Source organism: Salarias fasciatus, chromosome 1, assembly GCF_902148845.1.
Source record: "Salarias fasciatus chromosome 1, fSalaFa1.1, whole genome shotgun sequence".
In the NCBI taxonomy this organism is placed as follows: domain Eukaryota; kingdom Metazoa; phylum Chordata; class Actinopteri; order Blenniiformes; family Blenniidae; genus Salarias; species Salarias fasciatus.
Window position 1 is genome coordinate 26959932 of NC_043745.1, and position 26948 is coordinate 26986879.

Below are 26948 nucleotides of genomic sequence, written 5' to 3' on the forward strand. Positions count from 1 at the left end.
ATAAAAGTAACAATGATAATAAAAAAATATTTTAAAAAGCCTCTGCGGACATTGGCTTTTGTGTTTTTCGGTGAAAGCTTCTTGAATGCACCACAAATCACTGTCCCGTGAGAGCACTCGAAGCTGGATGTTACGGGGATCACGTGAAAGCAGCACGGATGTGTGCGTGAGGCTGGTGTTCTGCGGGACAAAAACCGTCCCTCCGCTTCCAATCTTCCACCGAGTCCTACAGACAAGTGCACTAGGAGCGCCCGAGCAGCCGCCTTAGCTCACCGGGGGGAACCGGGTAGAGTTAACCCCCGCTCGGATATCGAGTCGGAGTCCCGGTTCGGGTAGTCTCCGGGTATCAGCAGCAGGTGCATGTGGATGGCGATAACAAAAAAAAAAAAAAAAAAAGAAAAACGAAAAACTCCGGACAAACTTCGCTGTGTTCACTCGACTGAACCATCAGCAAACAGAGGAGAGATCGGAAAACCTCGGCTTTAAATTAACTGTTTGGAGGAAAGAGGAATGCTTTCCGCGACTCTCCCTTTCCGAGAATTAGCATGTTAATCCCGGCCAACAGGCAGAGTCTGGTCCCAAGTCTCCTCCGCGCGAGCGGCCGAGCCAACCCGCCGCCGCGAGGGCAGTAGAACTTTTCTTTCTTTCTTTCTTTTTTTGGGAGGAAACGCTGAGGTGAGGTGGACAGATAGATTTCAGCAGAAGAGGCCATGGAGAAGAAGAGCCAGAGCCTGTCGCCCAGAGACGGCCGAGCTAAAGAGAGAGTGGACAGGTAACACCGGACAACTCCCCCGTTTGAAGCCGCTCGGTGTCAATGAAGGGACGAGTTTTGATAGTTACCTGCTGAGAGAGAGGGATGGGGGGAAAAAAAGAGTTATATCCTGAGTCATAAACCTTTTTAATTATTTTAACTGGAGTAGTAACTTACCTGTGATCAATCTAAAGTAAACCTCAGCATAAAACCCATAACAGTGTAGTATAAAAATCATACACGCACCGCAAACTATGTGTTGATGAATATTTCACACAGTTTCACAGTTCATTTTAATGTTTTGAAGCAGACTTCTATTTCTAGGTTTGTTTTTTCTCACTGGAGACTGAACTAAGGTTAGAAAAACTTTGAATACAAATACATGTTGTTTTCTTGTGCTCATAGGTTGCAGATATTTTTCTTTGCACTGCAACATTTAAACCCACTCAATCATCATCATTGCAATGTAAAATGTAATTTAATGATTTGATGTTGAGCGTGCACTCACCTAAATAGGAATTGATCCTGTTTGCTTTCCCCCTAAAACTGTTTAAACAGCTTCACAAAAAAATGTTATTGAAAATTTTAGCATTTTACGAAAAAACAAACAAACATGATTTTGGCAGAAGGTGCATATAGCTGATTCAGGTGGCATGGAGTTTATTTTCGAAACAAACAGTATCTCCTGAATTAACTTGGTGAAGAGGTTAAGCAGGATATAAAAGCTTAAAGAGATACTGATGTGCCTTAACCGGGACCTCATAGATGTAATTTCCAATTCTGTGAGGTTGGATTGAGGTATTTCTGTAAATCTTTGACATCCGATTCAGCTGTGAAGGCATGGGAAGGTCCAGCAGTGCAAACACAGAGATACAGACACACCCACACTCACGCTCACAACTTCATGCAAGGTTTTTGACCTGTGAGACAAACTGGAGAACCCCCTGCACGCTTCTGGATACCTTGATGGTAAACTCCACTTAGAACTGTCCCCTGCAAACACTTTAAGCTGCAATTTTCAACCATTCAGCTTCGCAAGGTTTTCCTTAATTAGTTGCCAAAGCAGAAAAATTCGAGCAAATCATTCACTACAAGCTATATTCTTCTCTCTGATCGTGAGGTAGAGTCAACACCTCTGAACGCTGAGGTGTTTTTTCACGTGGGAAGCTGTTGCATAGTTCACACAGTGATAACACACCTGAACCTGCATACTGCATTGATAAACTTCACGGAGCTACTGAAAATGTGCCTTTGCTTTGGTTTTGGCGTCAAGGACACTCTCAGATGGGAAAGTCAACCTTTACGTGATGGACATTACTGCATTGTGTGTGCAGTTTGTATGGCGGTAGTCTGGCTTCTCACTGCAGAGCTGTTTCTGCTTTGCAGACTCAAACAGACGCAGCCACGACTGTACTGCTGGCGCGCAGACACATTTCCTCTTCAGGGATGTCTTTGCTCATGCGCAGGGGTTAAGCTGCAGGAGGATTATCTTGTTACCTAAGGCATTAGGCCGAGTCACCTACACATGCAACTTTCTTGAAGTTTTTTTTTACTCAGACTACTTATCCACACATGACTTGAGCTGAAATACACAAATAACAAATGGACCATCCAAGTGAATTTGTTATAAATGATATGACATTGTTCTGATATCAGTGCTCAGTAGTTCTGCTGATTGTAATATACTCATTGAAAGTAGTTTTTAACTTGGTGTCATTTTTGGTCCAGGGTGGATCCGTATGGCTTCGAGCGCTCAGAGGATTTTGACTACGACTCATACGAGGAGCTCATGTCTGAATATTTGGCCGTTCTCACCCGAAGAGCCATCAAGTGGTCCAAACTGATGAAGGGCAAAAGCAAAGTGCAGAAAAATCTTAAATGTGAGTGTGAAAACCTGCCGGGGCAGTATCTTCAAAGAGTGTTTATTTACACAACATGAAACTGACAGGAAGTGCTGCCTGTCCTTCAGTAAAGCGCTACGTCCGCAAAGGGATTCCCAACGAGCACCGGGCTCTGATCTGGATGGCAGCCAGTGGCGCGCAGGACCAGCTAGAGAAGAACCCTGGATACTACCGGTCCCTGTTAGGAGCCCAACACGACCCCAAACTGGTGGAGACCATCTGCACAGGTGACTTATCCTCAATCCAGTTTCTCATAATTGTACACTGAAATTCATGTGACTCATTGTTAAATTGCACGTTACAAAAATGTTCCCTTCTGGTAGATGCCATTAAATTTTGATCAAAGTTTCTAATCCCTGATTTAAAGCTTCAGGTTTTCTTGGCTTAGTCTGTTCAGGCTTTGCATTCCTGAAAGTGGTCATTTTTCTCACATTCTTCAAAGGAGATTCTTTCAGACTCACATGGGCCACAGATTTAACCAGAATTAACTCCAGCATTGCATCACCTGGGCTGTTTGCTTTGGACTCATTTGTAGCAAAAGGTGGATTTTCACTTGTAGAAACTTTATTTCTGGACTCTAAAATTTGATATTGCAAGAAAACTTTAATTGTTGATTACATCTATTCCTCTGTTAACTCAAACCTGTCTCACTGCCCCTGCTGTGCAAAAACAACCGTATCACATGATGCTAGAACCAAAATACTACAAGGCTGAGCTTGACTTTTTAAGAGAGATATTACTGAAGCTATAATCGGTACAGGTTGTTTGGAGTTTGACACCTCAGACGTTTTTGCTTCAGAATGTCTTTAATAAAGTGAACTCATTTGGTAATTCACATTTCTTGTCTATTCTTCTAAACCCACAGTGACGAGTTAATACCAGGCCTGTGTACATGTGTTATTAGATGTATTTAACATTGAGATAGGTGCATTTGGACTTTTGCCATCTGTGAGTTTCAGGGTTGTGGAATTTAAATATCTTAAATGCCATCCCATTATGGAAATGTTTCATTTCCTTGTATTTAACAGTGTCTTTTAAGTTGTTAAAATATTAATCTAAGTTTGGACATGATTCAGCATAATGCATTCATGTAGTGATAGATACACACACAGAAACAGAAAGCTTGATGGAGTTCCTGTGCTGTCTCTTTCTTGCAGACCTGAACAGAACATTTCCAGACAATATCCAGTTCCGCAAGACGTCCAGCCCATGTCTGCAGAAGGCTCTGCACAATGTGCTCCTTGCTTACGGCCACCACAATCCCTCTGTGGGCTACTGCCAGGTGCTGATAACCACTCTCACGGTGTCTTTTTACACGACACCAAACCTCTATTCAGTTCGCTTTAATGTATATAGCACCAGTTACATTCCTTCAAATTAAAAGGGAAGTGTAGGCAGTTTTTTTTTTCAAGTATGTATGACTGATATTTGACATTATTGGTACTTTTATTAATGATAGAGAATTTAAAAATAGTATGTTCAGCATGAAGCATGCACACTTTTGTTTTTATGCAAACTGCATTTGACATTGTCGTCAATAGCGCGCTCCTGTGACCATAGTAACGCTCTTTCTGTCAACTCAGCATGTCACTGTGGCAATGATTAACATTTGAAAGGCAAATTACATCCATCGAAGTTTATAGAGCTCTGTTTGCAATTCAAACAGGACAGTGTTGATGGTCACATCTCCTAGGAAGTATAAAGGAACCGTTCAGCTCCACTCATAGTCAGGTAGCCTGTTTTGGGTTTTAAGCGTTCCTGTCCTGCTCTTCTTCCTGGATGTTCATGAAAGAGGTCCGCTGTCTGATTAAAACCTGCTCGGTTCGTACTGAGACTGTCGGTCTTTCATCTTCAGGGTATGAACTTCATCGCCGGGTATCTACTAATCATCACAAAAGATGAAGAGAAATCCTTCTGGCTGATGGACGCCCTCCTTGGTAGAATTTTACCAGGTTTGTTTCAACCCAAACGAGTAAAATAAATCCAAGAGGGTCTTCCACAGTTGTGATCTCTCCAAAAGGATCCCACTCTCATCCAGTTTTTACATTTACAATAGTAAAAATAACTAGTTGAGACTGTTTTGCAGGTGATCGAGAGCAGCAGGTCACTCAGAATGTCATGTGCCGTTGTTCCAGATTACTACAGTCCAGCCATGCTGGGGCTGAAGACGGACCAGGAGGTCTTGGGGGAGCTGGTGAAAGTTAAAATCCCCGCAGTCTGGCAGGCCATGGTGGAACACAACGTCACGTGGACCCTGGTGGCCTCCAGATGGTTCATCTGTCTCTACATAGACGTCTTGCCAGTGGAGGTGAGCTCAGCCTTGACCTGTGTTCTGTCGTGCTGCCGGCAGGGAAATCCACTTTGTAATTTCACTGGTGCCAAGATTCCTCCACAGTTTGTTATACTCTGCATCCTGAAAGGAGAGCTTTTTTGTTCTTCAAACATTAAGGAAAGCTCTGAAGTCATTTTGGTCACAATACTTCTTGTTTTGCTGGATATAAATAAAGTAGGCTTTTAATTCCCAAGAAGGAAAACATGTCTCACAGCAAACTGTTTTTTTCTTAGTGTGTTCAGTGAATATAGGAGCTTCGACCCAGCACAGCTGTTCATGATCTCAGCCTCTGTTTGTTTTGGTTTGGCTCGATCACCTGATACAGTTTTATTGGCCAGTTACACTTGAAAATTGTTTAGGAGGGTGTAACTCTTTCAAACACTCCTGTTGCATTGAGATTTAACAAAAAGAAGTGTCTCCGCCAAAAAACACTGAGCCACAACTCCGACAGCTCCAAGTTACATATTGTAAAAGTTGCTGTCTGTTCTAGAGATGCATGAGGTTACGTTTACGTCACTATAACTACTGCTAAATGCAGACTGAAATGGTATTGTGTGTCGTTTCTACACGTTGCTCTCCAGACGGTCCTTCGGATTTGGGATTGCCTTTTCTACGAGGGCTCCAAGATCCTGTTCCGCGTCGCTCTCACACTGATCCACCACAACCAGGCTCTGATTCGACAGGCCCGATCCCTGCCAGACGTCTGCCAAGCATTCAAACAGATCACTCACGGACCATTTGTTGACGAGTGTCACACTTTCATGCAGGTAGAAAGAATCACGGTATCGCTTTGGATAAATCTCTGAGTCATCTTTGGTTTGTTGGTTCACCTGAATCTTTTTTTTCACCTTTCAAAGAAAATCTTCACTGAACCAGGAAGTCTCTCCAGGGCGACCTTAACGAAGCAGCGGGCGACGTGTCGATCTAGAATCATCGCGGAGGAATCCTGACCTTCACTACCTGTTGACCTCACTCCGTACACATTCCAGTGGGAGGAGCCGCCAGCGGCCGCGTGCACCTTTAAATGACTGTGGCACCGCGACGACTGCACCTGTAAACTTTTCGTCTTTAACCTAGTAAGACTGTAAATATGTAACCAAATACTTGGCAATGCGCCATACGAGCTTATGATTCCACTGGAAGGTAACATTTCGTTTAGGTTGCGAGTTTGAAATAATGCACTTTAGTTCTGAGTTTCATACAAAACGAGGCTTAGCAGCATGAGTGGTCTCTTACATTGTGTTGCAAAGCCAGGAAGAACCTGTCTCCTAAACATTCTACTTTCCATCATGGACAATATGGCGTTTGATTTGTTCTTTCCTGTAAATGGAAAATTGAATGTTGGCCCAACATGCTGCGGTTATCAAATGTGCATTTTGCAGATTTCAGGGTTTGGGGAAAAAAAAAAAAAAAAAGAATCTGAAAAGACTTCAGGTGCACAACAAAAAGGGCTGCTCTTTTTCTACTGTTTCATATGTACAACACTCGGGTCTGTGGCAGCCGACATCCTACGGATATCAGATTGTTGCAGTGGATAAAAATATCTTTGGCGATGGTCCCAGCTTTCAGTACTGTAATACGCTGTGATGGACACTGGAGTGAAATAAATGAGGCTTGGTCTTTCCAAGCCAAAATGAAATACTCCACACACCGCTGGAATTTCAAGATCTTTATTAACTTGCTGTAAGATGCATAATAGAAAACGAGATCAATCCATTTCCTATAAAAATAAAGGATCAAATCACTTTCATTCATATTAACAGGTTTTGGGGGAACTTGTGGCGAAAAGCAAGAATGGAAATTCACTTGTCCAGCAAAATAAACTCTGCACCACTACAGACTGCAAATCCACTTCATTATTACAACTGCCCAACTGTGATTAGTTGAAAAACAAATTCAGAGCATTCCCTTTTTTTTTTTGTTTTAGCCACAGGGATCAGCGTTTGCTCATTGTGTATTAAAAAAAACATCAGCGTGAACATAGGTTTAAAAACAAAATGAAAAATTAGGATGTGTTAACCTTCAGAGCTTTAAAGTTCATTGAACTCCTCCTGCCTCTTAATTATGTGATTTCTTCTTTTAAATAAATACACAGCTAAAAACAAAAAAAAAGCAGTTCACAAAACCATTTTGATTTTTACAACATGAAACGAGCAGAGCAGAACCAACAATGTTGAACTTGCTACTGCAAAATTTAGACTTCTGTGTGTGCCGTCCCGGTCCTCCCGTTCATCAAAATCAAAAGGACCCCAGATTCTCGTCGCCATCCACAGAAAGTGAGAGGAATATACAATATCCAGATGTCAATAAGGATACTTAAAACATGCACCCACCACATGGAAACAACCGCCTCCACTCACTCGTGTCCACAGTCCGTCACTCGCCGGCTCACGCCTCGCTCAGATTGTCTGGTATCCAGCATGGCTCCTCTTCCTGCCTATCAAGTACGCGATGAGGACGATCAGCACCAGGCCGGCGAGGGCCGCTCCAACGATGATGGGAATCAGCATCTGATCCTGGTCCAACTGACACTCCTCAGCTGGAGACGGATAGAAAGGAAAGGACAGGGACAAGTGTTTATTATACATTTATTCCACCTCAATTGATAATCTACATGTGTTAGAATCAAACTTGTCTTGGGCACAGACTTGAAATGTGACGTTGCCACCAAACCAATAACCACAGCTGGTGCAGATTAGATACCAGTAAAGCTGCATTACGTATTTTTATTGGCTAACGAATAAGGACACAAAGCAAAGTGCAGAGGAGTCACCAGACGATTGACTCAGGTTTACAGGCAGCAATAAAGAATTTAAGGTGGAAATAATAGTTGCATATTTTCACAATTATTAAGCCTGAGACAAAAAAATGTAAATACTGTGAGGACTTACAGCAGCCCCTTTGTACCAGATTTGTATTTGAAAAATGTTTTGCTGACCAAATATTTTTTGATGTATATATGAATTTTATTTTCTAAAGTAAAAGGTTCATCACATGAAATCAAACAGCTGGTAACATTTCTAAATGCTGGTGACGACAACAATAAATGGTAAAGAAATCTAACTTTGGGAACAATTCAATCAGATTTCATGCTGTTATTAGAGTATTTACAAATGAAATAAAAATTCAAATATAATTAAAATGATTTTTCTTTTACTAACCGAGGAAGCTAATGATGTTTGCCAGTTGCTCATGTCTGGCTTTACACACCTAACTGTCGTCCGTTTTTTCCTCTTCTTGTTATGCATCACTTCATTTCATAGACATCAAACCCCAAACACAACGCCACATGGTGACAAGTGAAGAAAAAGCTCTACCTGTAGCAAACTGGTCCGTGGTGACACCGAAAGGCTGGACCTGCAGCCTGAAGGTGTTGAGAGAAAAGGCTGGTTCCACAGCCAGTGTTTGCTCAGCGTTGCACATGTATGATCGGCCCACTGTGCTTCGCATGTAGTTCAGAGTGGTGTTACGGGCCGAGAACGGACCTGAGGAGAGAAAAATACCATTGCTATCTAACTCAAATAAGTGAGAGTTGTGTGAGAAGGGAGGGGAATAAAAAAAAAACACAAAACCAACAACAATAAAGTCAAACATGATCAGTGTTACAGGCGACATACCGGCCATATCGGACCAACTAGCAAACAGAGATATCGCGCTCAGATGGTACTTGTTGGTCGTCGAGTTCTGTGAACACAAAAGAGTTAAAGAGATGTTTGTGAACCGCACATGAGATCAGAATGGAGCTAGATTTGTGTTTTTTAACTGAACAAACTTACCAGAGTGAAGGTGAAATTCAGATTGGTGGTTTGCTCCTGTGTCAAAACCAGGGTGGCGCTGCTGGCCTCACACGATCCTGACGAATTGGTCAGAGAGGGAGTGAGGTTGACCAATTCCTGGACGGTCTGTGAAAACAGAGAAAACACTGGCTCATTAATTCACACTGAAAACCGACTTCACAGGTCTCGTCTGGCGTGACTCGCGACGCTCTACCTTGTTTTGAGATTGAGAGAAGTAGGACACGTTGAGCTGCAGTCCCATTTGAGCCAGAAGACACACGGTGCCGTTGCTGTTGTTTACGGAGTAGGATCCCCGCTCAGGCGTTCCTGGAGGAGTCGGTGCTGCTGTCGGAGCGCTGCTGGTACTGGTGGCCGTCGTAGGTGGAGGAGTCGTGCTGGTTTGATCCGCTACGCATACGCTCTCTGTGATGACAGAAATCAGGCAGTTGTCCATAAGCGCTCTTTCAAAAAAAAAAAAAAAAAAACATGTTCTTGAAGAAGGAAAATGCCAGAAGGCCTTTACCTGTGGGACTCAGGTCATTTCCTGGCATGTACGCCTCCATCCTCATATCGGTGAAAGTGACAGTTGCTCCATCGACTCCGACAGAGGTGGCACTCGCACAGCGGTAGGTGGTGTTGATCGCTGCCGAGATCCCGACTGAAGTCGACACCACGGTGACCACATCTAGGACACAAGCGGTGAGGAAACAAGACACGCTGCATTTGACTTACTGAGCTTAATCTAGAAACGCCTCAGTTTGCTTCCACACTATTAAATCCTCAAAAGAAACGAACTATTATTGACACTGAAAGCATTACTGCCAATGGTTTGTACGATGCCTACTTGGATCTAACAGCAACAGCCTTCATTTTTCATCATTGCAAAGTGTTTTCTTCAAATTGAATCAGCCTGTTCCAGATTTTAACCAGCATGCATGTAGGTGACAAATCAGGGGCGCCTTTAATCTTTTAGACTTCTCCTTTGCATATTTTTTTAAGTTCATTCAGGATATATAACAAACCGTGCGGGATGAGAGGCTAGTTTGCCGTGCCCTCTCTCCACACTCTACATGTGTACTTTACCGCAGCGAACAAGCTGAGCGGGTGTTTTTGTGCTCACCAGAGCTGTTGGCGTTGGGAAACACCGTCGTGTCGCTCAGATTGTACTGCAAGGTCAGGTTCGCCACGCTGTACAGACTTCCATTTGTTGAAAAGCTCAGGCCGAACGCGTGGCCAGACCCAAACACCGCCACCAACCACGGAGAGCCGCCGTCTGCGCCGCACGAGCTGCTGCTTGCGTCCACTGCGGTGGAGTCAGGCAGGGAGAACGCCGCTGTTCTCTGAGGAAGAGCACAAAGACTCAGCGGCAGAGAAAGACCTTTAAGTGGTTTTAAGGGAAATGAAGTCGGTGTGCACTTACTGAGCCGCTGGAGGTGTTGTACGCGATGGAGAACGACGCAGACAGATCAGCCTTAATGCAAGTGGAGTTTCCCTCTTTCACCTCAAGACTGACAGCATGGATGCCACCTGTAGGGGTGAAATTGCAATTTTTGTTCTTTAGCCCCAAATTTTATAAAGAACCAAGTCTGTGTGCCTGGTTTGAAACATCAACAGATACTCGTCCTTAAAGGCCTGCTTGCCCTCCGCGGGTTTGGGTTGACAAACATTGCGATTGGGTTTCATCTTGTTATTGCTGCCACCTGAACTCTGGTGAGCACCAAGCATCTGAGGCTTTTCTCAGTATTCGTTCAGATGAACGGTCATGTGGTTCATTTGAAATATGAACCGAGCGTGCACACATTTCAGCAGGCCAGCCTCAGGAAGTAACAGGTGTCAGCGCCACAATCTCTCTGCAGCATTTTCATTAGTGTGCGACACACAGTTAAAGAACACATACATGCACTTGGCTTTTACATACACAACAATAATTCCATTTAACCCTGTGAAAATTTTAGAGTAATAAAGGCTTTGTGGCATTATCTATCTAAAAACCTATAATAGCTGGGATACAGTGTGGTGCAGTGGTTCGTTCTGCTACGTGGCAGCAAGAATGTCTGGTTTAACTCCAGAGCTCGGAGGACTTTCTATATGGAGTCTGCATGTTCTCCCTTTGCAGGCCAGCATTTCCACAAGGAAACCCAGTTTGCTCCTACTATCAAATTACATGTTTGACACTTTACAGGCGTGTGACCCATCCAGGCTGTACTTTCACTTTCTCCCTCTGGAAACTGGGATTGACTTCAGCTGATCTGATATATTCACCAAACTGAATGGGAATTGATTAAATCCCTACAACTGAGTGTCCGACACTAACAAAGCAGTTCACACAAACCACCAGCAGAGGGCCGCATACAGCGACAAGTGACCACAGCCACCAAGCCCCAGCAGAAGATACATTTTAGTTTATTTGAGATATTTCTTCTCTCTACAGTTGCATCATGTCCTGAGCAGCAGAGTCTAGAGACACACTTGTTCAGATGAATGCAGCTCCTGTGCACTCAGGCAACCTGCCAGACCTCCTCATCAGCAATGTGGACTATTAATATTATCTTGTGAAAACTGCCAACTCATAATATGCCACGTGACTGTGTGACTCATCTAGAAACCACGGCAGTCATTTAAGACTTCTGTATTTTTCCATTATCATAACTCACATCCCTAAAACATGTATATTCACATAAAAATGTATGATACAGTAAAGCAGCACAGAGGTTTCACCACTTCACACTTTCCGTTATGATTCGGCTGAAACGTGGCCATTGAACAACAGATGATTCTGTTTTTATGCCACATTATAAGAACTGAAAGGTTCACTGGTGTTGGTGAGTTATTTTTCTAGTAAACAATCATTTAAATAGCATTTGCTTGCTAAGAGACAAATATCTGAAAGGTTTGGCCTGCAGGTGGTGCCAGTCTTCCAGTATACTACTCATCAGTTCATAAGTCACTTATTGCAACTTCCTTCTTCCTCTGTCTTTACCTTGTGCCTCCTTCTTGCAGTTTACTGAACCGAGATTGAGTCCTGTCGGTGTTCGTCAAACAGAAAGTGCCTGTCCCTGTCTAACTGCAGCCTGACCTTACTGTAACCTCTCTGTCCGCCATGTAAACATGCAGCAGACAGTTTTCACAACAGTGCAATCTGATCATGAGGTGAAAGTGGCTGTGTGTACAAAGTATCAGGCTGCAGCAGGACATGTACCGACCTCCTGTTTAGACCAGAAATGCAGAGAGACAAACAGAGCTTAGCATCAAGTCGGGACTTATTTAGAACCATTAATGTTTAAAACACAGAGGCATGTATTTTTGCAGTATTTTTTTTTCTTGCCCCAGCAGCCAGATGCTTATGCGCGTGTTTGTGTGTTCGTTCAGGCTGATTAGACTGGTCATAAACTGACACTGTCAGTGGGCCCCTCCAGGGCTGTGTGCAGCACAAAGCCAGCATGCAAAGCTGTCAAATGACACAACAATGAGGCCAATCTGCTGGTGCACAACATCAACAAACTGTGAGCATCACATTAGAATGGAGGATAATAAAATGAGGATCAAGTCCAGGGATTTTTCCAGTCTCTGTGAACCGTGTACAACTTTTAAAAGCCATGGGTCCAACAGCACCAAGATCCACTTGTTGGTCAAATGTGGAGAGAATTTTCATGAATTTACATTGATGCTGACTTTCAAAACATGGTCCCTTTTTAAATTAACATGTTGAGTTAATTTATGAATGAATATAACTTCAAAGTGGAGAAAAACAAAAACGTGCCCAACTCAAACAACTTCACAAATTACCTTCTTCAGTAATAAAAATCTGCCTGATCAAAGTGGAATAATCAAGATAAAGTTGGGGTCATTTTGTGTACTTGTTTTGTCGAGCTAGGGTAAGAGAGCAACCCATTTCATATTGAGTTCAAGATGTTAATTATTTGTTGGAAGCTCCAAAGGCCTGCTCTGATGAAATAGTTCTTAGGCCACAACAAATTCAGGCCGTGGCTCAACACAGAGGTGCAGAAAGAACAACCTATTGGTTATGAAATATATGTTACAATTTAAGCTCCAGAAAGTACTTGGTCCTGTGTAACCATGCTCCAACTGGAGTCCATATCTTTAAGTAGCACTGTCAAACAAAAAAAATAAATATTAAATCAGTGGTTCCACCTCCTGAAGTTCAATTACAACTGTTGACTACAATAACTATCAAGTCTGACCAATGAGCACTTCTATTGTCTTATCATACTGAAAAGCTTTTGTGGTTGATTGCTGGTCAGGGCAAAACACGACATTTCAGGCTGGGCCTGATGATTTTTATGCCATCATTTCCTGGATAGATATCCAGAAATATTACTCAATCTCGAAGTTAGATCATTAAAAAGCTAACATCATTCATTTGTGAATATATCTATTCTGGACATTTTTGTTTGCTTGACAAATTGTTAACTTCCATTATTAACTGTGCCAGTGTGTAAGCAAACATCCTCATTGCAGGACCATTAAAAGATTATCTTATCTTTTGCTAATCATTACCTTCTGCTGTAAATAGGAGATAAAAGAGCTAACATCTATAGCATATAACTATGTGGGGCAAATTTGAAATGAGTGAAACAAGTATTGAAAAAGAACAGAATGTTTGGGGGTCCATGGGGGCACAGAGGGGGGTTGTGGTTGACTTCCCTAAAGCGACATTAGATCTCATCATAGTGAGACCACAAATCTTTCTAAAAGATTAAAATATATATTACAGAAAATTAAAAAAAAAATGCGTGAAACCCGCTCGACCTAACAAACGCTGTGAGCGCCCCTGAACACCGACCGACGGCGCCTGTCGTGACGTCGTCAGGCTAGCGGTTTCAGTAAAGGGCGCCTTAAAACCGCACAAAACAAACAAACAAACAAAAACACTCACCTAAAACCGCCAACCATGAGGCTAGCAGCATGGCCAGGGCGTGACAGAGCCGCATGGCTGAAGCTAACAGGTACGGTCAGCAGAAAGCAGGTAAAATCCCGCAGAGACGGTGTTGTGTCGCCCGCTGCAGACGCAGGTGGGTCTACGCACGAACCGCACTTGACTTAACGGAGCTCAAACGGAAGCTGTTTGTTTTCCGTCTCCCTCTTGTTTACGCTTCTCTGCAGACGGGGTGAGCGGTGGCGGTGGTGTCCCCGAAGCTCGTCCCGGTGGGTAGAGCCGCTGTTAGATGTCCGTGGCAGCTACACAGTCAGAATAAGCCATGTCCCGTCATGTGAACCGGGAGCATTTAGAGCGGCCCAGTCACGTGAGCCCGCCCCCTCCTCGTCCTCCCTCCCCTTCCGCCAGCTCCACTTCATAGAAACAAACGCAAATAAATAACATACAAATACATAACACAACTGATAGCACCACTCTTGTCCTCAGATTTATGGTGCTAGGTAACTTTACTTGTATGATAAAATAATGTAGGACAGGAGATACCAGCAGAGTGTAAAGAGACACCCAATGAGAAAAATAGAGCTCTTCCAGGAATAATGTTACAATGAAAATGACTTCTCACTCCAGTGTCACCATGGAAGGATTTCTGAACTGGACCTACCAGGCACAGGCTCGAAAATAAGAAGGCCCCAGAGTGATACACTATCATCAACGATACTTTATGCCCATCCCAAATAATTGACATTAAGACACACAAATGAAATGATCACATTAAAAGGGACACAACGTGTTATCGGAACGATTTCAAATGTCAAAGAAACACAAAATCACAGGAGGATGGAAAACTAGCAAAAGAGTGTCTAAGTAGCACACACTGACAACGTAAAGCAAAAAAGACAGCAAAGAGACAAAACTGCAAAAACAGTCACAGACAATGGTTGATTTATTTAAAACAAAATGAAAGCTGGGGTGGACAAGATCAGAATGGAACATTCCTGAAATTCTTGAAGGTCATGGATTTTAAATAAGTTGTATCATGTTTGAGCTGGAGCACAGCTTGGTTCTATGAGGTGATAGCATGCAAGCTTCTCTCTCTCTCTCTCTCTCTCTCACACACACACACACACACACACTGCTGTGCAGCCTGCATAGTGCATGGTTAGTCAGCTGACACCTTCATCAATTCACGAGGGTGTGCAAAACCCTAGAAGGAACGCAGAGGCAGCCTTAATGCTGCTGTCAGAGTCTTACCATGACCCCGCTAAATTCTCCCCACATAGCTCAACTACACTTTAACAACGGACAAGCAGTTTTCTTTATTTAAAAATGAGGCTATAATTCCAGACTACAAGCTTTTAAATAGTGATTTCTCAATGATGAATATTCCCAGTTTTTAAGGAAGTGAAACTGCTGTAGCCTTTCATTTTCACTTCTTACTAATGATGCAGCAAAAACCTGGCGGTTTTCTTCCCAGCATTTACTAAAATCAAACATTTTCATATTTCACAACTGAAATACTTTCATACTGTATCCAACTCCTTTTAGTTACTAAAACTGCTTTAAAAAAACTAAATTATCAAGCTTCTCTTTACTGTACTTTATTTAAAAGCCAGATTGGCTTGCAGGAGATTGTGTGTGAAGATGTGTGGAACACCACCAAGCTGAGACAAAACCTTGAGAATACATTCCACTTTGAATTCATTATTTGAAATTGTCCAAAGAAGCTGGTTGTCTACAAATCACTCACTCAATCATTAAATATCCATTTATTCAGTTCACTTTTTCGCACTCTTACATAGAATACAATCTGATCTAGAAAAAAAAAGAAAGAAAAAAGGTCAGCACATGACAGTGGACATTTTGGTCAAAACGTACAAGATACCAAAATTAATACCCAACTGGCTTGTCTGGATGTCACTCAGCAAATGTGTTACAAACAATGAACCCAACCCCTCAGACTCTCTTCATCTTTCTCAAGTCTTTTTTTTCCTCTTTTTTTTTAGTCAAATCAAGAAACCAACCGATCAGGTTTACACTCAGCAGTCTGTGCAGCCAGCCGTTCATAAGGAGAACCCCTTGAGCAAAAGAATAAAATAAACACAAAAATAAACATTGTAAAACTCAAGACAAACCAACTATGGTAAAAAATAAGTGATTTTAGGATGACATGATGAAGGGAAAACAAAAACCCAATCCCAAGGGCGAGGTGGGGGGGCAAACAAAAACAAAACAGAGGAAAGTGCTAGTAATTTCAGTTGTGTTTTGCATTAGCAAATTTCTTAAGTCACATAAACCAACCATCAAAAACCCCGAGTGCTGCTCTCGCCCAAACTCGGAGTCCCACTGAAGGCAGCGCAGCCGAGTCTCACTTGTGTCTCTGGAGCTCTGCGCGTCTGAACGCTGGGTCCAGCACTACGGATGGAGGGAAAGATGGGCACCAGAGAAGAGTCGGGTGGCTGAAGGGCTGCAATCCTGTTTCGAGCAGGGCAAGCAGCTCGCTTGCTGTAAGAAAAGCACGGCGGTGACAGTGAAACCCCTTCAGGCAACGTAATGGTACTGGTTAGGAGTCTCCTTGTCACGTTCCATGTAGTCTCTGTCTATAAGCGATTCGATCCGCTTCTTCAGATCGCCCGGCTGCGGACAGAGAGAAGATTCCGGATGGTGAGTACATTAGAGCATGCAAGTGTGGGAGGAGAAACACAGCAGGAAAGAGCAGCTCAGACGGTGTTACCTTTACGGGGAACTTGAGCTGGTTGTAGAGCTCAGACACCAGCAGGTTGTGACTGAGAGTTTTCCTCATCTTCATGATGCGCACCACCGCGGCATCGATCTGATACTGTCTGTCCTGAAACACTCGCTCTGTGGTGCTCACCTGCTCCTCCACCTAGCAGCAGTTTGTAAAAAACAAACAAAAAAAAGTCAACAATCCATCTTTCAGGTTTAGAAAAATGTGTCACATTAAACGATCGGCCTTCTCATATAAAGGCATCGAACAATGGAACAAACTCCCAGACGCACTGAAACTATCAAAAGATTTAAGACATTTCTTTTGCAGCATCAGAGAAAAAACTTATTGAAAACCAGCGGTGTCGCCATTGAAATGTGATTGTAATTTACTGTTTTAATGTTACATGTGTTTTAATTTTGGGTATAATTGTGTGACTGATTGACGTTGAGTGATGTGTAGGTGTGATTGTAGGGCTCTGTGATTGTAACGCTTTTTATGTTTTATCTTTACCTGCTCAGGGACTACAGATGGAAATTAGCCCAGGCTAAATCTGGTGTGAAGCATCTTTAAATAATGTTTTTCACACACTGTCCCTGTGAAATAAACCAATAAACTAAACTAAACTATGACTGACAACATGCTGACCACTGAAATCCAACAGGTGTGTGTTTGTAACAGGACCATCGCAGATTAAGTACTTTTGGTCCCACTTTATGAGCTTCTAGTTTTTCAAAGCTTTTTCTGCCTCTAAAGTGGCTGAGAAGACTATGTAGTAGAAATCTTCCAAATGTATTTTTTTTTTTCACCTGTCCTGTCCAGCATGGAAGCAGCAGAACGGGAGTCTGGCTGCTGTAATATGCCCGACAGATTAGCTTTTTCAAGAGGAACTTATAACTGTAAAGCCTCTCTTATTAAAATAAATAAAACAAAAAGCATGTTGAGTACTAATACATGATATTGCTGGACCTGACAGGGGGATAGAAAGTGAAAGAAACAGAAAATGAAACAACAAACACGTGAACAGACAAGCCAACACCAACAAAAGTGGGTGAAAGGAGAAAAGAGTGCAAGGATAATAATAATAATTTGGTTTCTTTAGTTGGGATTATTGAAAAAATATCTCCAACTTTGGTGACCTACTTTTTCCAATCAAAAGGTGTGACAGTGTGACGGTGTGACTGTGTGTGTGTTGTGTGCTGTGACGGACTGGTGACCTGTCCAGGGTGGATCCTGTCCTTGTCCATAGTAAATTGGGATTTGCTCCAGTGTTCTGCGATAGATAGAGTTTGCTGCAGTTTCTCAACTGTTTGACATACTGTGGGGCTCAATCAGTTCTGGGAAGCTTTGAGCAGCTGGATGTATATTCTAGAGGACCTGCTTCAAGACGACTTTTGAAACAAATCAGATATGATGGAACAAGCAACAATGCAGGGGCCTTTATAAAGAGAAGAGTCCCGTTGGATCCAGAAACCTGAATCTGCTGGATTTTCGGGACAAAGAGCAAGAACATGTAATGAAACAATGTATTTCAAATGCATTTTTACCGTTTCTTTCATTTGGATTTGGTTGATCTTGATGCGGAACAGTTTGTGTTTGAAGTCATTGTTGAAATTGAAACGGTCTCCGTCCTCCACATCTTTCCCTCGTGGGTTTTTGTTGAGGACACGGGCCTTCCCACAGGCGAGGGACTGCAGCGTACGCTTCAGCTCTCCCTCCTCTGTGCACAACAACAGACAAGAGCAGTGCGACTTCAGGAGGCATTTCTCCCACAAATAATCAACGCTAATAGTTATTTAAAGGTGTGTGTGTGTTTGTAAACCTATGCCCGTAGCAGTCCGGATCTCCTCTATGCTGAACTCCTCTCCCTCATTGAACATGAGCAGCACCAGCGTCTGGAACAGCGAGACCTGCACCTCCTTCTTACCCTGCGGAGTGAAGCACTTGCTGTCAGCGCAGCTCGGATGGCTGTTCGTCTTGCCTGCCACACGAGAACGGACAACGGTCTCACCTCTTTAAACTCTGCCTTCAGGACGGCGTGACCCAGCGTGGGCTGCCACTGCAGCTTCCTCCCACTGTGCTTCCCCAGGTAGAACAGTTTGAACACTTCCTGGAGCTTCACCATCTACAAATACACAACACAGGTCTGGGTCAAAGTCAATTTATGCACCGTGAGGTTGAGGACCTTCCACCAGGATTCAAGTGGACGTAGTGAAAAATAATATCTAATTATTCATACAGTAAACAGAGGTCTTGGTTTTACGTTTACTGCAGTCTGTTCACCATAAATTAACACAATAGACACACTAAAAAAAACCAAACAAGTTAAAGATTTTTTTTTTTACGCTGATCCTAAAGATATACACACAAAATGTAGCCTTTCATTAGTATGATCTACTATGATGAACTTTCACCTCTGGGGGCAGGTGGACCTCCATGGGCGTGTATGAAGGCCAGTAGCCCATCGTCAGGATGTTGACGGTCAGTTCTATGTTGCTCGGCTCGCTCTGGTTCTGCATGTACTGAGTGGAGGCAAAATCATTATACAACTTAAGATGAAAACTCAAAGTGTCATATCGGCGTGTTATTTTTACAGTGAGGAGACTTTGAGTACCTGCTTGAATTGGATCATGATGTCTTTGGACAGTTCCATGTCCTTGAACATTCCCTCCAGCTTACTGGTGAATGCTGCTCCGCATTCTGCAAACCACAACACGTAACAAGCTTTTAACTCAAGTGTATCGGCTGCTGAATTAAAAAATTATTTTCTAGTGGTGCTGAAGAGATCAAGCATGTGACAAAACTTCTTAAATTTTTAACATTTTAAATGTATTTCATTCAGCATTTGACTCTTGTTTGAACCCTCTCAAGAAGTCTATTACCAGTCGAGACCCATCAACACCACCGTGGTGCAGGTCAACTGAAAGGATGTGTTCAAACTGAGTTCGTTTGGTTCAATCAAGCTGTGAGTTGGCCAAACTCAGAACCCAATATTCTCTCCTTTCTGTTTCTCTTCGAGTCAATACAGCTTAAAACCCCAAAGAAGCCACTAAACACTGAGACAAGGATTCAGATTAACATTATAAGGCATCACAGTTGAGTTTTACCATGCTTGAGCTTGGAGAGCATGGACTTCTCAGCATCAACAGAAGCACTTTTTCCAACCAGCAGACGCTTGGCCAAGTCCTTCTTGTAGAAAGCTTCAAACACGTCTTTTCCTGAGGGAAAACAGTTGAAAAAGCCAAGTCAGATCAGAACAAGCTTAGCAGCCCTTGGTGCATAAATGACTCTGCAATGAAAACACACACTGAAGTGGGACTGACCATGAATGAAGCGAAAGATTATCATTATCTTGTCCAGGATTCTCTCCAGTTCCTCCTCTGTAGCCTCCTTGTTCCCGGCTCTCAACTTGGAGTCCACGTATTTAGCTGCATGGGAAGTAGGACAAAGAAAGCTGTTGTCACATGCTGGAAGTAAAAAAAAAAAAAAACTAAACTATATAATGTGCTATGTACATTTGCAGTGTGATTTCTACTTTAAATCATCTTGGTGATGAAAAAATGTCTTGTCCTGGCATACCGATGAGTTCAGCTGGCTTATTGGGCCTCTTGTTGATGAAGGCTTCAAAGGCCTCTTTCATGGCGTTGATGAAAGTCTCGTTGCGTGCGAAGCAGCTCTGCGCCACGTTGTCCATCTTGTCCTTGAAGTCCAGCAGGTCCTGCACCATGTCCTTGTCCTTCTCTGGAGTGCAGACGATCTCGCCACCAAAAGACTGCAGTCACATACAGTGAGTCAACGTGTCCCTCATCCATATCTGGCTTTTCTTTCCAAGTGTGTGAACTCAGGTGTGTACCTTGATGTAGTCCCTCCAGAACTGCAGCAGTGTGGGAAGTCCTCCCTTCACTTTGCTGAAGAGCTGGTAGAGCAGGGCCAGCTCGGTCACCCGGTTCTCGTCCAGCAGAGTGCTCAGACCTGCCAGAAACACATGCCCACTTATAGCCGTTGCATAAATACTGTAATATAAAAAAAAACAACCGCGGATAGTACGACTGCTAGTTGTAGTCATTCCATACGTCCAAATACATTGAAGTATAGAATCGGATATTTTGTGTCAATCTTTATACAAAAAGTCACAAAACAAACAACAAAGGGCTCCATCTAAACTTTGGGAACAAACAACTTTTTGTGTTGTTTTTTTTTGTGTGCAAAATCTAAACTGAGATAAACACAGAGAGCTAGAAAGGACCACACATGAAAGCAATAGTCCTCCAACACAACTCAAGAATTTCATAGAGACGCACCTTTTTGTAGGATTGCAGTCATATGTTCTCCTAAAAGTTGTTTTTCAACACAGCTAATGAGCGGCTTCCTGTGAAACGAGGAGAAAGGAAGGAAGGAGAACATTTTTTTTTAGCTGTACTGTCATTAAGTTCAACTATGAGGAAAATGGCTAAAATCAGAAAGGTAAATTCAACATAAAAACACACCTAAAAGCCTTCAAACAGACTTTTTCAGCAACAAAATCTCTACAGTTTAGGTTTTGTACAAGCAAACCTAATAAAAATGTTTTGGAATCAAAGCCTTTTATATTTTCACATTTACAATGTAAACGTCTGAGTTCGGGATGAATCTTTCATATGATCATTAGTACAGTTCTCATTTACACACACAAAGAGAAGACGGCTATATCTGAACTGCATAAAGCTGATAAATGTGATATTCCAAACAGTTTCCACACAAACACTGAAGATTTCTAAACAGGGAAATACAGTTGACCCTTTAGATAATGTTCCTCACTATGACCTACTTGGGTGACAAGAGACAAAAGTTACACAGTAACAGATCGACGCAGACAGAAAACAACTGCTGTTATCGGGCAGGTAAAATTACTGTATTACTGAGAGGGATCTGTTGGCTGTGAAGTGAGACACTGCACTATAGTTTTACTGCTGGAAAAAGGCTGTTTGGCAGCAAGGGAAGGCTATTAAAATAATTAAAATACAACGATGAAACTACAATCGATGTGTCTGAATTGGTTTCTCATTAAGCTGGCTGTATGCAGCCGTGCTTTTCTAACTGAGAACATTTTGTTTGCCTTCTACGGCACAACATCCCCAGACTGCCGATAAGACCTCAAAGGTTCTGTGTGTAGATCGGGACGACGCTGTTATACGTGGTATGGAAGAGTTAAACATGAGCCAATATTTACTGGGTGCTCTGGTCGAGGTAGCTCACGATGCGATCATTCTCCTCCTCCAACCGGCGAGACACGTGGTGCAGGTACTCGGGCACCTGAACGTAAACACACACTGAGTCCTGCGTCTGGGTAGGAAAGCAGACTGACGAATAAATGTGACGGAGATGAGCCGACGATCACTCACGTCTCTCTCCTGCATCAACCGCTGTCCTTCTGCTGCGTACAGGCGATTCGTCTCAGACAGAAACCTCTCCTCGAACGAGTCTTTATAAACCTAAGCCAGTGTTTGACAGTCAGCTGACAGAAACTTGTAACAGAAATATATACGGACCACTTGGGATAAATAAAGTACCTGTAAGTCGGACAGCATGCCCAGCAGACTCCGCAGCAGACTGCGATCGACAGTCTCTCCGTTCCGCTCCAGCTCGATTTGCTCCAGGATGCCTTCGACCGTTCGCTTCTGGACTGCGCTGTCGCTGACGATGTGCGTGCGAAACAGCTCCAGCCCCGTGTCCCTGAGCCGCGTGAACAACGTCAGCCTCCCGACAAAGATCCCAACAAGCAGAACAAAGTAAATGAAGAGTTGTTTACCAGATGGATGGAAGCAGGGAGTTCTGCAGCACGTAGGTACGATCCAGGAACAGAAAGATACTTCTGATCATTATCTAAAGAGGAAGAGAACAGCCTCAGCATTACTTCACACTCCTAATACACAGTTTACCCCAGGCAGAGATTTCAATATATATACACATCAACCACCACACTTACAGTTTGCCTACAGTGATCCTGCCAACAGCGGTTCATCCTCTTCAGGAAGGAAAGGTTGTCCAAAGACTCTGTGAACTCCACGTTAAGGAGAAAACCTTTCACTCAATCACATAATCAAATCTGAGCCGGAGATTCACTGTTACTTCACAGATCCTTGTGTCATGTATGCTTTAAAATGACCTCCAAAAGAAATCAGATAAAGCCCTAAGAGGTATTGTATAATTAACATGTCGTTATTGGTGCCACCCATTAAAGGCTTTGAACCAAAACGTCAACCAACATCTGTCTACAGAGGGATAATTTAATGACAAAAAAAAGTGGGAAATATCAATCAATCTTTGAGCAAAACCTACTTTGGTGTTAGAATCTAATTTCTCTTTTTTTTGTAAACTGAGTCTTTCTGCGATGTCTCCAAGCAGAAACAAACTTCAACAAATGTAAGTAAATCTTACCAGCAAGTGGTGAATGCTAGAAATGTTCCTCAAAGACGCTTTTGGTGTTTTTTTTCCTTCTGTGGACAAACTTGTCATCAACAAGGTCTCCACTGATCTGAAACTGGCAACGAAGCTGAAATAGCTGTATTGCAAACCAAGCTAAGAAACAAAACTTGATTCACGAAACCTGAAGCTATGTATCATGTTTCAAAAAGTGAGGGAGCATTCAACTTAGTCCAAACCTATGCAATTTTTTTCAGACACAACTTACCAGGGACAGCTGTGAAAAGTTACGATTCAAAAGGATATTCTCTGAACTGGTGGATCTGGGCCTGAACGTGATCCTCACAGACTTGTCGCAGTTGCTTGTACAGTGTTGGGGAGACTTTGTATGAGCATAAGTTCTCCACCGCCTGAGAAATTTCAAGTGACAGTAGAGTAAACACATTAGGCACTACATTTTCAAACAAATGACTTTACTAATGAATTGAAATAAAATGCTTATTTTTATTTTCCGACATATTTCTGCAGCCCAATAATGGAACTTAAACGAACATCAAATGTGAGATTTTATTTTTAAACCAACCTGATAAAGCTCTTCCAGATTGTACTTGATTGAAGTGCTGTTCTGAATGGCACCCACAGCGTCACGCAACTTCAGCCACGTGTCCTCGGTGTAGTTCTCTGCTAGTTTTGGCCTGTCTGTTACCAAAACATACATATCAAAGTCCATAAACATGACCTACATTCTGCTACATTATAAGGAATATTTATCAATCCTGATAAACATCTCTGAGCAAGAGTTTACAAACTTTTCAATGTTTTGTAAGCTCAAAGACTTCAGTTGTAATTTTTGGCATATTTCCACAACAACTTTGTTACATTTGCAACATTGAACTAATTGCGAGGACAATAAAGGCAGCACCTGAGTGGTCACACATTTTCAGCTTCCCAAAAAGGTAAATAAACATATATAATATGACAAAAGTGCAACACAGTAAAATCAACTATCACAACATTCTGTTAATTTTAAACAATGTTGTCAATAATAGACATTAGGATGGACTCAAAATACAGGAGAAATTTGATGAGTAAAAAAAACAATATAAACAAAAGGAATACTTCATTAAGAATTTATTTTAAAACTATATTACAGCTCTATAACAGAAAATGTGTCTTCCATACTAGTGACAGTGTTATCAGCTTTTAAATAAGGACCATTGCAGAGCACTTGATAAAACGAATCTCTGTCTTTGAAAATATTACTCATTTAGTTAAAAAAAAAAAGTTAAATAATTAAAAATAACTATCAGAAACTGCCAGTAAAGTTTTCCAACTACCTAAACTAGAAAGCAGAGGTTAACATGTATTATGTCAATATGCCAATCTGTAAAAATTAACCAACATTTGGCAGGTTGCTCTTTTTTCCTATTCCTCAAAACAGAAAAAGGGACTATCATGATCATGACTAAAAGAAGTACAGTACAGAAGAAGTATTCTTTCATATATAGATGTCAACCTCCTTTGCCAGATGTGATCAATGACTGGCTATTTCAGTCCAGTTATAAAACTTCATTGCTTTATTAGGGACTAATTTGTGCAGATCTGACGGGCCGCGTAAAGTTTAAAGTTAAAACATCACTTTAGCCACGTTGATCATATTTCCTTAAAAGAAGTTCCAATAAAAGATCAGACAAGTGAATTTGAAAACATCCTCTTAGTTTGAGTGTCTCTGGCGTGAGGCGTGTTGTTTACAGCCAGTGAGAAAGTGACAGAGGAAACTTTTCCCAGCCTCTGCAGTGCCGTGATAACCACCACGCTGCCTGCTCGTGCAGATACAGTTGTTGCAGGAAAAAGTCGTTGTTGGTACCTTTGAAATTTTTGATGACTAGTTTCTTTGAGGCGCCACTTTTGCCTGAGGCCACGGCCGAGGTCCTGGCCATCCCGTTGGGGTTGTGCTCCGTTATGGAGGAGAAGCTGGCCCTCTTGTCCTGTCGGGTGTCCTCTGCCATTATCAGATTAGCGCTTTGGCTTAACGCTGTATGGTTCAAGTGTTTTTGTCAAGTTACTGTTGGGATTGTTGTTCCGCCTCCTTTCCCCACTCTCAGCGACACACGCTTAAAACACACGTCTTTGGTTGACAGCGCAGGCACTCGCAGCCGAGCTAAATATGTATCTAGGAACGAACAGCGACTCGCGTAAGGACAATTAACGAGAATACATAACTACCGCCGGCTGAGTAAACACACTGCTGCGAGCTAACAGTCTTTTATCTGGAGCTGCAGCACACTTTAGCACCCAGTTTCTCGCGCTCCTCCGCAGCACTTTGTTCCTGCGGGCTAATCCATGTCGGCATTTGCTACTTACAGACCTGAAGGAGCACGTTGGACAGCTGAGAAAAGCATAAAAGCGACATAGTTAAGGCTGACATAACAGAGCCATGTTATTATTAGTGCTTTCTTTAGCACGGTGCTAGCTAGCGCAACAAAATGGCTTTTGTGAGACAGTTCAGCTGGACAGGTGCATCCTGGGTGAAAAGCGGCCGAGCTGCGTTCAGGGGCAGCTGGGACTTTACAGGGCGAATGTTTTTACGTTCAGGTCATTTAATTCATCAGATTTTTAGTAAATTTAAGAATCTTTAAAGTTTTTCTTTGCTGTATTACAGATTATAAATGATGAAATTCTAAATATTTATGCAAGAACAAACAATTACCCTTGAATATTTATTTAATCTCAACATAAATCCAATTTTACTCATACCTTATGTTGCAAAATACAATTAAATGTCCAAAAAGTTATCTTTTCACTGTTTTATTATGCATGTTTTAGCAAACCCATCACAATAGCATGAACTTGAGGCTAAAACGATAGTTTTGCACTCAATGGGGTCACCATCATTTGCCAACATCTCAACTCTGGTCTCAGTTGTGTTGTGTTGTGTTGTGCTACTGTGTTTGCTACTCCAAAGAAATGTGTTTGTAAAATTGATGTTTTCTTTTAATTATTTATTCATTTATTTATTTTACAATGTACGTGGTGATTTCTTGGGTCAGATTACAGTCTCCCAAGGGCTGGCTTTGGCCCACAAAGCTGGTGGAGCACATTACACCTGAGCCTAAATCTAGTTGCCTGTGTGTCAAAGAATCAACCTCAGAATCTCACTTTTTGTTTATGGTCTTCGGTCTTCGGTCTAAATACGTGTCAGATTCACTTACAGGATATGAAACATACATTTGAAATGTACAATCAAAATATGAAATACAACCGAAGCGAAATCCATAATGGCCAAAATAAAGGACAAACATTGAACACAGTATTCAAAAAAGTTGCCCCAAATAAAGAAAAACCAAAAGACACAAAATGTGAAACAAAACTAGCAGAGAAATTCAACCAAATTAAAATAATACGATAATACTAATAATACTCGTATAAGATATTAACAACAAAGAGAAAGTGACAAAGTACGATGCTGAATGATGCCGGACAATTGCAATCCAACCAATTCATAACGCGAAACAGCCTGCAAGGAGTTTTCACACATCCTAAAGCTGTTGAGTGTCTATTTGAGTCTGGACTTCCTGTTCCGATGTGAATCCAGTGGACTGGCATGAGACATCTGCACTTGGGCATTTATTATTATTATTATTATTATTATTATTATTATTATTATTATTATTTTATTTTTTTGTTGCAAATGCATATATGAGGGACATGCCACATCTTGGAGACATTTTTTTAATTGACAGTTACTGGCTATTTACTATATTTGCAAATGCCAGATTGCTACTGCCGATATTTAGTAAAATGTTACATCTGGGTATTTTGCATAGTGCACATGACTATAAAAAGAAGGCAGATTACACCCTGGACATATCACCAGTGGATCAAAGGGCAATAACGGACAGAAAGTCAGAAAAAGAGGGGTAAGTCTGAGTCGCCAATTGTCCTACTCGGTATACTCGAAAAAAAAAACCCATGCAGGTTCATGGAGAACATGCAAACTACACGCAAAAAGCCCCCAATCAGACTGGAATCAAGGATATTCTCATCTGAGTGCGTTGTAACACTGTCTATGTCAGAATTTAGTTTAAAAAATGAAAAATGATTTCCGTTTTAAGAAAATTTCAGATAATTTTTGGATGTATTTTCCCCTCCCAGATATAGTGC

The 26948-nt window shown here is 42.1% G+C and overlaps 3 protein-coding genes across 5 annotated transcripts; 1 reads left to right on the plus strand and 2 right to left on the minus strand.

The window, feature by feature from the left end:
- The first annotated feature begins 203 nt into the window (after positions 1–203).
- Positions 204–6822, plus strand: grtp1a (growth hormone regulated TBC protein 1a). 2 transcript variants are annotated; one of them, XM_030083826.1, is made up of 8 exons: positions 207–772; positions 2480–2631; positions 2721–2879; positions 3810–3934; positions 4508–4604; positions 4788–4960; positions 5566–5751; positions 5842–6822. In XM_030083826.1, the coding sequence occupies exons 1-8, from the start codon at positions 711–713 to the stop codon at positions 5932–5934; spliced, it is 1047 nt and encodes a 348-aa protein (XP_029939686.1). In that variant the 5' UTR covers positions 207–710; the 3' UTR covers positions 5935–6822. The 2 variants fall into 2 exon arrangements, with proteins under 2 accessions (XP_029939761.1, XP_029939686.1); XM_030083901.1 differs by lacking the exon at positions 5566–5751 and having other exon boundaries at positions 204–772.
- Positions 6823–6897: 75 nt separating this feature from the next.
- On the minus strand, positions 6898–13712 carry lamp1a (lysosomal associated membrane protein 1a). Its single transcript, XM_030083707.1, has 9 exons — positions 13658–13712; positions 10181–10287; positions 9881–10100; positions 9284–9445; positions 8975–9183; positions 8761–8886; positions 8602–8668; positions 8302–8469; positions 6898–7523 (listed from the first exon to the last, which is right to left on the minus strand). The coding sequence occupies exons 1-9, from the start codon at positions 13710–13712 to the stop codon at positions 7384–7386; spliced, it is 1254 nt and encodes a 417-aa protein (XP_029939567.1). The 3' UTR covers positions 6898–7383.
- A 1053-nt stretch (positions 13713–14765) lies between these two features.
- Positions 14766–25287, minus strand: cul4a (cullin 4A). Of its 2 annotated transcripts, XR_003930491.1 has the most exons (21): positions 24652–25287; positions 23368–23483; positions 23091–23194; positions 22348–22417; positions 22171–22244; positions 21932–22094; positions 21764–21853; positions 21592–21674; positions 20684–20751; positions 20236–20354; positions 19962–20154; positions 19706–19810; positions 19490–19600; positions 18997–19082; positions 18797–18904; positions 18394–18507; positions 18205–18310; positions 17930–18102; positions 16389–16541; positions 15759–16291; positions 14766–14789 (listed from the first exon to the last, which is right to left on the minus strand). XR_003930491.1 is itself a non-coding variant. In XM_030083576.1 (20 exons), the coding sequence occupies exons 1-20, from the start codon at positions 24791–24793 to the stop codon at positions 16196–16198; spliced, it is 2274 nt and encodes a 757-aa protein (XP_029939436.1). In that variant the 5' UTR covers positions 24794–25287; the 3' UTR covers positions 15409–16195. The 2 variants fall into 2 exon arrangements, 1 of the variants encoding a protein (XP_029939436.1); XM_030083576.1 differs by lacking the exon at positions 14766–14789 and having other exon boundaries at positions 15409–16291.
- Positions 25288–26948: the final 1661 nt, after the last annotated feature.